Source organism: Sceloporus occidentalis, unplaced genomic scaffold, assembly GCF_023333645.1.
Source record: "Sceloporus occidentalis isolate IW3139 unplaced genomic scaffold, rSceOcc1.0.p SCAF_2, whole genome shotgun sequence".
NCBI lineage: Eukaryota > Metazoa > Chordata > Lepidosauria > Squamata > Phrynosomatidae > Sceloporus > Sceloporus occidentalis.
This window is the reverse complement of record NW_028316982.1, coordinates 108,128,458-108,143,882: the sequence shown is the minus strand read 5'-3', so window position 1 is coordinate 108,143,882 and position 15,425 is coordinate 108,128,458. Positions and strand designations below refer to the sequence as shown.

The following is a 15,425-nucleotide window of genomic DNA, read 5'->3' as shown; positions in this document are numbered from 1 at the left end:
CACACTGCAGAAATAATCCAGTTTGACACTTTAACTGCCATTGTTCCATGTTATGGAATCCTGGGGACTGTACTTTTGTGAGACATTTAACCTTCAATGTCAGAGAGCTCTGGTGGTACAACAAACTACAGTTTCCAAAATTCCATAGTATTGAGCCATGACAGTTAAAGTGGGGTCAAACTGGATTGTTTTTACAGTGCAGATGCAGCCTAAATGGCTTGGAGCTGTCACTGTCTCCCAGCCAAATAGACCACAGAATTTGGACGTGAAGTTACTATGGGTGTGGGCTGTTTGCACTGACCTGAACTTGTGAGAAGAAAGACACAATAAAGTTGTAGTGGGTAAATAAACTGATGGTTCAAAACGTTTTCCCAGTTGTCCATATAATTTGTCTATAGTCAGCCTGTAGTAATTGATTCATGCCTCTACAACAGTCGGCCCCAAACCTTTGGACAAGTCCCCTTTGTTTTGCTTTGAGTTATATTCCCATTTTTTTCCATTTATTGGTTCTTTGACTTGATCAATCAACTAACTCATAATCTTTTTATTGATGTATCTGCTACAAGTAAACTAGGCTGACATATGCATATAAAAATATTCCTGTTATTTTAGAGCATTTAAAATTTCCAGATGAACAAAACTAAACATATGCCTGCATTTTAATCATAATTTTGACTATTTCAGCTGAATTAGACATTGAAACTTATTTTCCCCCATCTCCCCTATCCCCCATCCTAGGAGTGCTATGCACCTAAATTAGGAGCCAATATTCTGTAGCTCCATATTACACCAAAAATCTGCCCATTTCCAACATTTGGAAGTGGAGAACCTTTTCTCTATCAAGGACTGCAATCCCTTGGCGAGAATTTCTCAGGAGCTCCAGGCTGGCTATAAATGCAGCCAAATCCAGTGGTAGATTGGACTACAGCTACATGGACTCTGTCTCCTATTCTCCCTTTCAGGCACCCTTTTTTCTCTTTCCCTTTTCTTCTCTAAAGAGGGGCAGACTGCTTATGCCAGAAGTTTGATCTTGTTGTTTTCAGGTGGGTTTTAAAACCTAAGGCTGTGGACAGCATCAGAGTAAGCCAAGGGTCATAGTTTGTCCATCCCTTTCCTACTGTGTCATACACACACACACCCTTTGACTTATCTGTGCACTGTTATCATTTTCCCTCTCTCATCCTTTTCTCCCCCAGTGTAATGTTCCAGATTCTTTCAACTTCTCTTGCATCATGCACTCCTAATTCCTGTGTGATATCAGCTTTTGCTAGCATGACCTTGACCGTTCTGTAATGGCTACTGATGAAATCATCCTGAAACCTGTGGACCAATAAATAGCTATTCCATGCTTACACCAGATGAAACTGAAGAGCAAATGTGTGTAAAGTCTTTCAGATCCAGAGCTATGGTCTTGAAAAACACATTCACACATTCAGAGGGGGACATGTCTCTTACTCAGCTGTAAAATAAGAGCTGCTCTCCACAAATACTGCCACTCATTTAGGAAAGAAGGATGGATAACAGCACAGAGACAGAAAGAGAGAGAGAAAGAATTTCAACCCACGTTTTATTCATTTTCAAGAGTACCCAAGTCTTTGCCCAGTTTAGTGCATGGTTGCGTGAATTGCTATAATGGTTGTTTCACACCATTTTAAAAACCAATGAATGGGGAAGGCATTAAAGAAAACTTTATAAAAATTTAGCCACTGTAAATATAGCTGCAAAAGTTACTAGCTAGCATGAATAACTGGGTAAGCTTGTTGAGGGCTGGCAGAACTGTGAGTGAACTCTGGCCTTGACACAACTGCCCATTGCATGGGTGTGAAGAAAGGGGCTTCCCAACTTGAATCTCACTTAGTTTCTGTCTGGGCATACCTGCCTTCAGTTTAACACCTAGTCATATTTGGATTTTGCAGAATAGAAATATTATGATGGTGGGCTATAATATAATTCACTTTTGTTGATGTTGGTGGTGTTTTTGTGTGCCTTCACATTGACCCCAACTTACCTATGCTGACCTGACCCCAAGCTTTCCTTAGTAAGATTCATTCAAAGGAGGTTTACCATTGTCTTCTTCTAAAGTTGAGAGAGTGTCACTTGCTCAAGATCATGGAGTGGGTGTCATAATTAATGAGAGTGTCATGAGAGAGGAGAAGCTGCACAGGTAATTTGTAATCATGGGGTGAAGATGCTGAGGAATCAGTCAGTAACCAGGAAAACCACGATGGGCATAGAAAAGCAGTGGTCAGGGTCTAGTTCCCAGGGTCCAGAGAGAAGGAGACTTTTCCACAGAATAGGAAATGGATGTTGCTTCCAGCATCCGACAGGCTAATGGTTTGATAAGGATGGATGGGGCAACACTACCTGAGTTACAAATGTGCTGAGTCCCTCCCCAAACAAATCTTGTACTGCTGTATCCCAAAAGAGAGGCACAACAGTGGGTTTCCATGGCTCTGCAAGGATCCAAACCCTGATCTAGAGTATCCAAATCACTGGCTTTCTAATTCATTTTTGACATACTATAATACAATGCAGTACAATACCATACAGTACATCTCTTGTGAGAGCCGGCATGGCATAGTGGTTTGAGTGCTGGACTACGACTCTGGAGGCCAAGGTTCAATTCCCAGCTCACTCATGAAAGCCACTGGGTGACCTTGGGCAAGTCACACTCTCTCAGCCTCAGGGAGGGAAAGGCAATGTCAAACATCCTCTGAACAAACCTTGCCAAGAAAACCCTATGATAGAGTCGCCATACGTTGGAAATGACTTGAAGGCACACAACAGCAACAACAACATAAAACATCTTTTGTGATGGTGCAAGGGGATTGAACCTCTTTATGAAAATTAAGCATAATTAAGAATTGCAATTGCTATGCAAGCTGATGCTCTGTTTTGGCTGAAGATTCCCCCCATCCCCCATTTGCATAATCATAGCAAAAAACAGGACTGATGTCATAGAACACCAGCAAATCTCCTAGATTTCTGGCCCTGTTACATTTGTAGCTATTTTTATTTGCAGTCAAGTCAGCTTCATGTAATTGAGCCCATGTAAAATCTGGTTTGGATTAAGTAAATTCATAGAGATTATTATAGCTGATCAGGATGGGAGGCTAGACAAGAAAGCCCTGATCTCTATCAGCTAAATGAAGAGCTGTCCAAAGCTAGAACAGCTGTTAGCATTCCCTGATGTCACGACCAAGTACTGGAAAGAGCAGACCTTCACAAAGAAGGATGCCATCCTTTCAAAAAATAATTTCAGACAGCAAGTACAGCTTTCTCTTTTGCCTTCCTGGGACGAAATGTGGCAACACCAAATTCAGGTGGAATCCCAAATAGTGGTGGTGAAGTCTTATCAGTTTTCCTTTCATCTAATTTCCCTCCCATTGAACCCACAGTCCAGTTGTTTAAAGGTTTCCTTCAAGAGAAAATATTTCCGAGCTCCTTCTCACCAACCCACCCACTTACTCCAGCTGTGATTTGTTGGTTTGGCCTAAATATCACAGTTTTGCCTTAGCTTTGGGGACTTTAGGCTTTCCCTTCAAAGGAACAAATGTCAAAATACCACATTCTGAAGTGATAGTTTGTATACCTCCCTCTGGATAGAAATCAGTATGTGTAAAATGGGAGCTGAGAGATGGGTTGATTTGTGCTAGGTTGATTTGTCAGGATAATGGTACTTGTTTTTATACAAGCTGCTTGCAAGCTGTTGTTGTTTTTTAAATGGAACAGGCCCTCCCTAGCTTCTTCCCTGTAATTTTAAACACAAGCTTTGTCAAACATACCAGTTCACCTTCCAAGTGGACAAACTAGTTCTAGAGATGTTTTATATTCTCTTTTTATGTTTACTCTGAAATACGGTATTAAAAAATCCAACAGATTCATACACAATTACATTTTTGTGTCTTGGGCCTTGTCTGCACAGGTGTATTTCTGATCCATTATCTGAGACACAGTCTCACCATTTCACCATTGCCAACTGCAAGCTCAAAACCCACTTTGGTCTGAAGAGTCCGGACGATGTCTGGGCTGTTCAGCTTTACACTGATTTAAAAATTCTACCTCTTACTCCAGATTTTCCAGGAATATCCAGAGCCCTCTGTCTGCATGGGCATCCCATTAAGCCACCTGGCACATCTGCCATCTCTGCAAGGCAGTCATGCTGAGGTCAGAATAAGGCATCCAGCCATCTGATCATTGTTGGGCACCTTGTTCTGACCTCAGAAGTGAATGACCTGCAGTGGCAATGGACACATGGGGTGGCTCAGTGGTACACCTGTGTAACCAGCCACCCTAGCATAGGAATGCAGGGCCAGGTAACAAGGGGAGGTTGGGGGAAGTCCAGAACCAAGACAGTCTGGGCTGTCCTGACTGCAAACAGGGCCATGATCTCAAATTGGTGCTTGATATAATTCCGTCTGTTTGACAGTCATCTCGGGAAATGCCACGTAACTTAAATATTTTTTTCAATAGATGTTCTATTTATTTTTTTAAATATATAGAGGGCACCTTGATCCAAAGAAGACTGTGGCATTATTATGAAGAAATATTCAATACTATCAAAATAGCCCAGGAAGCTTCCGAGCTTTTCTGTAGGCTATTTTTCTCTAGTTGTTCTACAGGCATTTCCATTATGTACAAAGGACTATAACTGGTATGTTTATTTCTTCAGTGATCTTGTTGTCTAATTTTTTCTATTCTCTTCTGTTGCCTGCTTTCTTAAACTCTCCTTAAAAAAAATATTCTATGGAGAAAGTAGAATGGGGGAAAGAATTACCTTGAGGCTTGTTTGGCCTACAGATATGCAAATGTCCCAGCCTTACTTTGAGGATGTACAGACTAGCCATTAAAGCCGGCCTGGGGCTGAGTGGGGGCATGGCATCCACACGACACACACCCCGACTCCGCCCCTAGACCATCATGACCCCACACCCCACGCTGCAGGCAGCGTCACAATGCTCCTCTAGTGCTGTGTCTAGACACAATGCCAAAGGAGCGCCAAAAAGCTGTGCTTATGGCACCCTTTCCATGCCAGCCGTTTAGGGGCAGGTACTACAGCCCCTTTGTTTCTCTGAATCCCACCGGTATTTCTGTCTCCTTCTTGGTTAATATCAAGTTAAGAAACATCTTTTTTAATTAACACAAAGTAATTTGTGACAAATTTTATCATACTAAAAGTACACATTTTAAACATAAACATCTATGGAAATGTTTTTCCTATTGACTAAAATGCATGTGCATTTTTAAAATACAGTCAGCCCTTCTTATACACGGATTTTTTATACACGGATTTAAGCATACACGGTTTGAAAATGTTCCAAAAAAGTATAAATTTACCTTGATTATCCATTTTTTATAAGGGACACCATTTTGCTATGTCATTATATGTAATGGGACTTGAGCATACACGGATTTTGTTATACACAGGGGATCTTGGAACCAAACCCCAGCGTATAACAAGGGTCCACTGTATAAGCATTTTTAACCTTTCTCCAAAATGCAGCACAATCCTTGCAAATGTGCAGATTTCCAACACAAAGCTACACTTTATCTCACAATGAGCCTTGGAGATGTGAAACTGATGTTTTCACTGAGAAGTCTGAACTTAGGCCCATTATAAACGGGCACCCTAGGACGGACTCGGTCCGTGCTAGGGTTAGAAAGGGGCGTCTCTTCCAGATGCCCCTGACCCTACCATGGACTGAGTCCGTAACAAATGGCGGCGGCCATTCCACATACGAACAGATGCTCTGCATCAGCACGTCGCGCCCCGGAAGTGATGCCGCGAGTGCGCGACTAGCGCCTCACGGCGTCTTTTCTGGGGCCCAGGAAGGAGTGCGAATTTTTGCACTCCTTCTGTGCAGCATCTGGGAACCACGCGGTTTGGCTGCTGCGGTTCCCGGACGCTGCAACCGGCAGCGGCGGCAGACTGCCGCTTCTCAGCAGTCTGTAATGCGCCTTAGTGAATTACTTTTGAATCCCTAGTCCACCCCAGTATTCTTTTTCCCACTTAGCTATCGAGAGCTTCTTAGGAAGCTATCAACAGGCATAAAAGTTATAGCCTATCCTCTGGCCCCACCACTCCAGAGTTTATACAGAGGTGTTTTACTTTTGTTCATGAAGACTCCTTTCGGAGTTCATAGCTGCTGTTTGATTTATCCACTTGCATTTGTTTAATCTTGTTATAGTTAATGCCATTTCTTAGCTAGTGGCCACAGCTTGCAATGAATTTGATCAACCACATGCTGTACAGAGCACCAGGAATATTTGTATTTGTAAAATTCCCAATAGTTCTAGTACAGAGGATCAGATGTAACCACACAGTTCCCGGACGCTGCACAGAAGGAGCACGAAAATCGCGCTCCTTTCTGGGCCCCGGAAGAGACGCCGCGAGGCGCTAGTCGCGCACTCACGGCGTCACTTCTGGGGCGCGACGTGTGGACGCAGAGCATCCATTACGTCAAGATGGCGGCGGCCATGTGGAACGGTCGCCGCCATTTGTTACAAACTCAGTCCGTGGTAGGGTCAGGGGCGTCTGGAAGAGATGCCCCTTTCTAACCCTAGCACGGACTGAGCCCGTCCAAGGGTGCCCGTTTATAACGGGCCATAGTTGGGTGACCAAGGAGACTGGGGCAATGTCGGTGTTTGCCTTTTCAATGCACACCCCTTTCAAGCCCTCAGTTGGGCAGATTCCATGTGAGAATAAGGTCGATGCCATTTGCTGCATTGTTTCCTTGGAAGATTCCTCTGTCTGACCAATGTAACATTATTGATGTACCTATGCTCTTCAACAGTCACAGTGCAGGTGTTTTTCATTCAGAGCAGGTTTTACACAAAGAATATCTGCCACATATATTTTGTGGGATCCCCAAAATCTTCATAAAAGCAAGAGCTATATTGCTGGAGAATCACTGAAGCTTGCCTGCATGGTGATATGGAAACGTATTTCCATTAATGTCTTTGCTTGCCTACTGAGAACAGGAATTGTTTTTTGTGGAGAAGTATTGAGAGTTGAATGAAAGCCAGTGTGGTGTTGAGCGTTGGACAAGGACCCTAGGAGGCCAGCATTCAAATCACTCTCAGCCATTGAAACCCATTGGATTATGGAGGGCAAGTCATATGCTCTCAGCCTTAGAAGAAGGCAATGGCAAATCCCCTCTGAATAAATCTTGCCAAGAAAACCTTATGAGTCAACTTGAAGGCTCATAGCAACAACAAATTCAGTCTTGATCCAGTCTGAAATAATGTTGTTGTTGTTGTTGTTGTTGTTGTTGTTGTTATATTCCCTCGAATCAATCTCAACTCATGGCAGCCCTGTGTATGAGACATCTGCAGGAGCCCCTATCCTCCATTGCTCTGTTTAGGTCTTGTAGATTCAGGCCAGTGACCTCCCTGACTGAGTTTATCTATTTGCTGTGTGGCCTTTCTCTCTTTTTGCTACCTTTCCCAGCATTACTGCCTTTTCTAATGACACATGCCTTCTCATGATGTGGCCAAAGTGCAACAGTACAAGATTTAATCATCTTGGCTTCCAGGGAGAGTTCAGTCTTGATGTGTTCAAAGACCCTTTTGTTTGTCGTTTTGGCTGTCTGTGGTATCCTCAGCACTCTTCTCCAGGACCACATCTCAAATGAGTTGATTTTCATCTTACCTGTTTTCTTCACTGCCCAGCTCTTACATCAGTTCATGGTGATGGGGAATACAGTGGATTGGATGATTCTAACTTTAGTGTTCAGTTGTATATCTTTACTCTTTAGGATCTTGTCTAGTACTTTCATCGCTGACCTTCCCATTCCTAGTCTTCTGATTTCTTGACTGCAGTCTCTGTTCCAATCAGTGTTTGAGCCAAGGTTTGGGGAATCTTTTAACTATTTTAATTTCCTCATTGTCTAGATTGAATTTATGAAGTTTCTCCATGGTCATTATTTTTGTTTGCTTTTCTTTTTCATCAGCAAGCCTGCCTTTGCACTTTGTTCTTTGACCTTCCTTTGTAATAGTTCTAAGTCTATGATGCTTTCCACTGGTAGTATAGTGTTAACAGCATATTTTAGATGGTTGATGTTCCTTCCTTCTATCTTTACTCCTCCTTCTTCTAAGTCTAAACCTGCTCTTTGTTTGATATTTTCTAGGTACAAGTTAAACAATAGGGTGATAAAATGTAGCCTTGCCAAATGGGAACCATTCTCTTTCTCCATATTTTGTTCTTACAGTAGTGTCTTGTTCTAAATACAGATTTCTCATCAGGACTGTCAAATGTAGTGGCACTCCCATATTTTTGAGAGCAATCCATAGCTTTTGTAATTTATGCTGCCAAAGGCTTTGCTGTAATCTATAAAACACATGCGGGTTTTCTTTTTGAATGCCCTGGATTGCTTCATTAACCATTGTATATTTGCAGTGTGGTCCCTGGTGCCCCATCCTTTCCTGAACCCAGCTTGCATTTCTGGGATTTTTTTCTACATATATGATTGGAGAACAATGTTGCAGAACATTGAGCATAATTTTGCTTGCATGGGAAATTAATGTTGTGGTCCAATAGTTGATGCAGTCTTTTGTGTCTCCTTTCCTTGTGGATGAGGATGCATATTAATAAATAATAAATTATTTATTTATAGCCCACCATTCCTCAGATCAAGGCGGGTTACAAGAAGTGCCATTACAAGATAAAAGTACAATAAAAACACAGTAAATATACATTAAAATAGCAATCACCAATACAATCAATGCAAACAACAACATAACAATATCCAGCTAGCTTAGGATGTACAACAACAGTAACAGTGAGGGGGAAGAGGGAGACTAACAGGGAACAGTTAGGGGAAGGCTTGTTGGAACAGGAAGGTTTTTAATTCCTTCCTGAACTGATCAAGGGAGGTGGCCGAGCGGAGCTCACCGGGAAGCGAGTTCCAGAGCTGGGGGGCCGAGATGGTAAAGGCCCTACGCGATGTTGTGGCATATTTCGAGTCTGGAACTCTTAGCAGATGCTTCCCGGCTGATCTGAGTGTGCGGGGCGGATGATATGGGGAGAGGCGGTTCTCCAAGTACCCTGGACCCAAGCCATTTAGGGCTTTATAGGTAATAACCAACACCTTGTATTGCACTCGGAAGCGAATAGGCAGCCAATGTAGATCTTTTAATACTGGTGTTATGTGGGTGGCCCTGGAAGATCCAGTGACCAACCTAGCTGCCATGTTTTGAACCAACTGTAGCTTCCGAGTACGGTACAAGGGTTGCCCCATGTAGAGCGCGTTATAGAAATCCAAACGAGAGGTTACCAGAGCATGTACCACCGTTTCAAGGTCCCTCCGGTCCAGGAAGGGTCGCGGCTGGCGTATCAGCCGAAGCTGATAACAGGTGCTCCGGACCGTCGCATCCACCTGAGATGTAAGGTGGAGCGACGAGTCCAGGAGCACCCCCAAGCTGTGAACAGAGTCCTTCAAGGGAAGCGTGACCCCGTTCAGGACAGGTGGACAAACCTCCAATCCCGGACCGGGGGAACCTATCACAAGCACTTCCATTTTCTCTGGATTCAAACTGAGTCTGTTTTTCCTCATCCAGCCCATTACCGAGTCTAGGCAGGCATCAAGAGGAGAGATGCCATCCCTGGTCACTGCATCAGTCGGAGACACAGAGAAATATATTTGGTTGTCATCAGCGTACTGATAACACCGCGCCCCATGTCTCCGGATAATCTCTCCCAGCGGTTTCATGTAAATGTTAAATAGCATGGGGGACAGAATGGCTCCCTGAGGGACACCAGATGTAAGTGCCCTCTTGTCGGAGCACACGTCCCCCAGCTGCACCATCTGGAATCTGCCCAAGAGGTAGGAATGGAACCACTGGAGCGCAGTGCCCCCTATTCTCAACTCCCTCAGTCGTTCCAGAAGGATACCGTGGTCAATGGTATCGAAAGCCACTGAGATGTCCAAGAGCACTAACAGGGACACGCTACCCCTGTCCATGCCCAGACGGAGATCATCGACCAGGGCGACCATGGCAGTCTCAACGCTGCAGCCTGCCCGGAACCCGGTTTGAAATGGGTCCAGACAATCTGTATCATCCAAGATCGATTGATCTTCAGTCTGTTGGACACCATTTTGTTTTCCATATTTGTTGGCATATTTTTGTTAGCACTGGAGTTGATTCTACCTGTGTGCATTGTATCAGTTCAATTGGAATATCATCTGTTCCTGGTGATTTATCCTTCCCAGTTTCTCTTATTGCGGCTTCCACCTCGCTTTCTAGAATCTGGGGTTCATCTTCGTATGGTTCTTCACTCCATGTGTCATTCATTTTTTCATCTCTTATATATAGCTCTTCTGTGTATTGCATCCAGCATCTTTTCATTTCTTCTTGATTTTGTAGTATATACCTTTCAGGAAAGATTATACTGTTCATTTAGGCTAGGCCTTGATTTTTGTCATGTGGAAGGTAATTATTTGTCATGGACTGTGGTCCCAAGATGCCCCAGTTCTGCATCTTACATTGTTCCTATTGCCTTCAGAGGAAATATGTTTGTTCCAGGAATTTTTTATCCATTTGTTTTTATCTCTTTAGTTTTTTGCAATGGTATATTTTATCTTTCACAACAAACTCATTATGCCTTCCCACTTGCATAAATAATGGATCTGTATCCATTGGCCACATTTTTAATTTCACAATTAAAGCTCTTAAATGCTTACAGGGAAGTGATGCCAAAAACCTAATGGCAGGATTTGGAATAGGAGTGGAGCCTTATTACACAGATTTGTGTTTTGTATTTTGTACTGTGGGTTGTGGTGTTTTTCTTCTTTAGAACTGCATACATTCTAAAATGCAAAATATTTTCTGTGATCCATGCCCTGGGCTTTTGCATAATAAAAATGATGCTGTTCTGCATTAATGCAATGCTGATTTTAACAGAAAGGATTCACAGTACTAAAGAGAATCTCAGAATAACATTTTGCCTTGTTTGAAATCGATTGTTCTATTAATTATGTTTTGTTTTATTAATGTTCATTAATACAAGTGAGAAAAGCAGGATTTAAACCAGAGAAAATAAACATTTAAAGTGTGTGTGTGTGTGTGTGTGTGTGTGTGTGTGTGTACCCAGGTGGTAAAGTGCTTTGCATGTTGGGCTAGGACACGGAAAGAACATGGTTTGAATCCCCACTCAGTCATGGAAACCCACTGGATGACATCAGGCAAGTCACACTTTCTCAGCCTCAGAAGAAGACTATGGCACGCCCCCTCTGAATAAATCTTGCCAAAAAATCCATATAATTCAGAATTAAATGTTCCATATAATTTAAACCATATAATTCAGGCACACAGTTACAACAAAATACCAGTATATGCAGACAGACAGACAGACAGACAGACAGACAGACAGACACACACACACACAGATAAATTTTGCGTGGCGCCCTAAGAATTATTAGTAAATTTTAAAAATCCATTTGTTTAGAATGATTATTAGTAGAGATATTGGAGGAGTTTGATCTTCATGACTAGTTTGAATCCATGCCTCCCCATGTATGCATGTAATGTAGTTACCTGTCAGCATTTGCCCCTCCCAGTATTGCAATACAGCTGACAGCTCAGAAACATATTAAAATGTATATATGTGATAAAATGCATTAGGAAATGTGTGTTTTTAGGGAGAATATGTTATAGTTAAATAAATTAGTTTATTCCTCCCTAATTGCAAGATGGTAAGCAGGACCTTGTTAATTTTAAAATTATTTTATAGTGCCTAATTGTAAAACATTTATACACACACACACACACACACACACACACACACACACACTGTTTTAAATCGGTTGGTAGCTGCCTTGAGTCCCTATGCTGGGAGAAAGGCAGGATATAAATACTACTACTACTACTACTACTACTACTACTACTACAGTTGCCCCTCCTTTCTCGTGGACTTGAGATCCGCATTCTTGATTATTCACGGAGGGACAACCTCCATTACCCTCAATGAAATGTGCCTCCATGGGGTGTGCCCTGCGTGCGCTCGTGGGGGCATGCCCCATTCAAGCCTACATGGTTTGAATACATGTGAGTCTCCATTTTCGTGGGGTGTGTGCATCCGGAACAGATCCCCTGCGAAAATGGAGGGCCAACTCTACTACTACTACATCTACTACTACTACTAATAATAATACAGGCATGTAATTTTTTAATATTTTTTTTACTGTAAGTTTGATGGGGGTGGTCATCTTAAAGCCTAGTAAGTGTTATTTGGCATAAATGTTTGTGGACTGCAACCCACTTCATTACATTAAAAAAAACCTGGAGTTCCTCTCTTGAGCAGGAGGTTGGACACAGTGGGCTATGGAGCAACGCCCCACTCCATGATTCTAGTAGTAGTGGTGATGCAGGTGTTGCAGGTGGGGGCTGTTTTATTAACAGTAGAAGCAATATATATTTCTGATCTGTTCCCCCCCCCCCCCTATTTTTCCCCCTGTCCAATTAGGATGTGCCCACGAAGCTAGTGGCAAAAGCTGTTCCCCTGCCTATGACTGTCCGTGGACACTGGTTCCTGAGCCCAAGAACTGAGTACACAGTTGCGGTACAGACTGCATCAAAGCAGGTCGATGGCGATTACATGGTTTCGGAGTGGAGTGAAATCATAGAATTCTGTACAGCAGGTGAGCTCTCCACTATGAAGATTCTCAGTTCACAAACAAAAAGACACATATTGAAACAGTTTCTGTCTTACAACACTTCAGTTTAAAATATATTTATTTATTGTTAATCATGCATGAAGGAGACATCATTAGATTCTGTCATCAGTTCTGTGTATGATCATAGATTTAGCCAAACTCAAAGTAAAGAGGTACACAACTTCCTAAACTTTTCCCTTCCTAAACATCATGACCATTTTTGGGCAGAATTATAGCAAAATCACTGTACAGTGGCCTCACCACATTCTCTGGGATTAGGAAAGCAGGATCCCTATGAGAGTGGAAAAACTACAAAACACACACACACACAAAATATCCTTTTTTTGCCCGAGAGAATACCTCTCTAGTAATTGCTAGATCCTCCAATGCAAGCCTGTGATCAACATCTGATAGAGAATGCCTAGAGAAGTGTTCTATCTCAGAATCTCTACAAATGCCCAGAGAAGTGTTCTCTTTAGGAATCTCTAGGTCTTCCAGCATGACTTCTGTGGATGTTGACCATAGCGTCATGCTAGAGGACCTAGAGATTCCTAGAGAGAACATATTAATCAAATCCATGAATAATCAGATCCACAAAAGTCAAAGCCACAAATGTGGAGGGCTGACTATAATGTTACTGAAATTAATGTTCAGTAATGTTACTGAAATTAATTGCTACTGCTGATAGAAATAATTTACCAATGCAGTTCACTGTGCATTAGGTCAGTTCACCAAATACAAAAACAGTTTGAGTGACTATCAAGAAATTAATGTTCATTGTATTCATGGGGTATAAGTAGTTATGGTAGAGAGCTTTAAATAGGATCTCATAATACATTGAATTAGATATAGATGAAGATAGTTGACACTTCATTCTCATTTAGATCCACCAGGTTTTTAGATCATGACTTTTCATACTTCAGGTTGGATCCAGAATCTGCCTTCAATAGCCAGAAGGCCTCCAATCATAAAAAGTGACTTTGCCTGATTTTAATTGGAACACATATACCTCCCAGGTGGTACCATTCTGTGTAGCAGACTAGAAGTATGTGCATGCATCAAAATCTGAATCCAACCCAGTGATTTCTGTTGGGCCCTAAGGCAACTCTGGATCCACTAGATGATGTAACTCAGGTTATACAGTTTGGGGAAAATATTTTCCTCTTAGGGTACATATACAAATATGTGAATGAGAAATGAGATATTTGGGTCATATAGCTGCATTTGTCAGGGAGTAAAAAGAACTCTGACTTCCTATTTAGTATATACTGAGAAGCAAAACAAGGGTTTGTTGCTATATAATGTGAGAAGCTATTTCTGATGGCTATTGCACAAATGTTATAATAAAGTAGGAGATCAAGTGTCTGGATATGTTTCTTATAACTCAGGCCTGGACAAAGAGTAAGCCCCCAGAGGTTGCACTTTCTGTCACCCTGTCCAACACAGCCAGTGATGAAAATGATGGGAGTTGCACTCCAACATCTGGAGGACCCTACTTTGCCCAGCCTTGTTCTAACTAGGTCTAACTAACCCTTACTGTCTGTGTACTAAAGAGAAGGGTGTCATTCTATTTTGTAAGATTTCCAAAATGTGACTCTTATCTTACCCCAAAGAAAAGCTTCACCATGTAAACTGGCGAAGTGATAAGTGTTTTGCTTCTCACTAGCTGAATGTTTTCTGTTTCATAGATTATTCAAAGGTTCACCTAACACAGCTTTTGGAGAAAGCAGAAGTGATTGCAGGACGCATGCTTAAATTTTCAGTCTTTTATCGGAACCAACATAAAGAATATTTTGACTACATCAGGTAAGAGAACTGGTACCATTCAAAGGCAAATATCTCCTCTTAGAGGAAATCAGAACATGGGTCTCTCCATTCTCCAGGTGACAGGAAAACTATGCACATTGAAATGTTCCAGTGTTTCATTTAATTATTGTTGACTATCAATTGCTGTTGTGTTTGGTGAAACTAAAATAAAAAGGCATGTTTTGTGTAGATTTATGATTTGTATTGTCAAAGATAATTTGAGAGTGCATAACAGCTTCATGTAACATAATCTATAAAACAAGGACCATAAAACGCTAGAAAGGATATTTTTTAAAAAGGCTCATACAATTACAATTTGTCATAATCATGATTCAGTTAAGACAAGGATGTGAAGCACAATGTGTGGTGGTGTGTCTTCCAGCAGGTTCCTCTCTTGCTCTGTTGACTTTTCCCCCCCTTCATTCCTTTGCTTTTTTGTCTTCCATGTCTCTTCCCATCCTCCTTCCTGCCTCCTTCCTTCCAGAGATTGGCAATTCTAATATTAATGAATTATCACTGAATTGTCAGAGGAAATTATTCATGAATATTAAGCCATTAAGAGAACTGTTAACATTATTAGCTAACAGTTGTTGAATACTTAAATTTAGAAATCATTTACTGATACTAAAAATGGCCACTCTCTGAATTAGCCATAATATTGGTGTTTTTTTTAAAAAAATGCTATGCTAATCATTACCCACAAAACTAATGTTGTTCACAATTAGTGATGCAAATAATGAATTTAAAATTATAAGTTGAAAATTTTAATGGACTGCAGGGGTATCAAATGTTTAACAAATTATTTCCAAGCTCTACCCCATTTTCCACTTCTGCCTATTCCTTATTTCTGGCTCCCCTATGAGCTGCTATCCCAAAGCCAACAAAGTTGTGTGTCTGTAGCAACCTAACTGTAGCTGATGTTGTATGTGGCTTGACTGACTTGATTCCACATTTCTTCATTTCTTT

The 15,425-nt window shown here is 41.7% G+C and overlaps 1 protein-coding gene across 8 annotated transcripts in view; it reads left to right on the top strand.

Moving 5' to 3' along the window:
- The window catches only part of PHYHIPL (phytanoyl-CoA 2-hydroxylase interacting protein like), a 127,766-nt gene that overhangs the window by 104,561 nt on the left and 7,780 nt on the right, over positions 1 to 15,425 (top strand). For all 8 annotated transcript variants that reach the window (XM_089510560.1, XM_089510562.1, XM_089510561.1 and 5 more), the window contains 2 exons: positions 12,464 to 12,638; positions 14,342 to 14,459. In XM_089510560.1, coding sequence (XP_089366686.1) covers positions 12,464 to 12,638; positions 14,342 to 14,459 — 293 coding nt within the window. The remainder of the gene's footprint in view (positions 1 to 12,463; positions 12,639 to 14,341; positions 14,460 to 15,425) is intronic.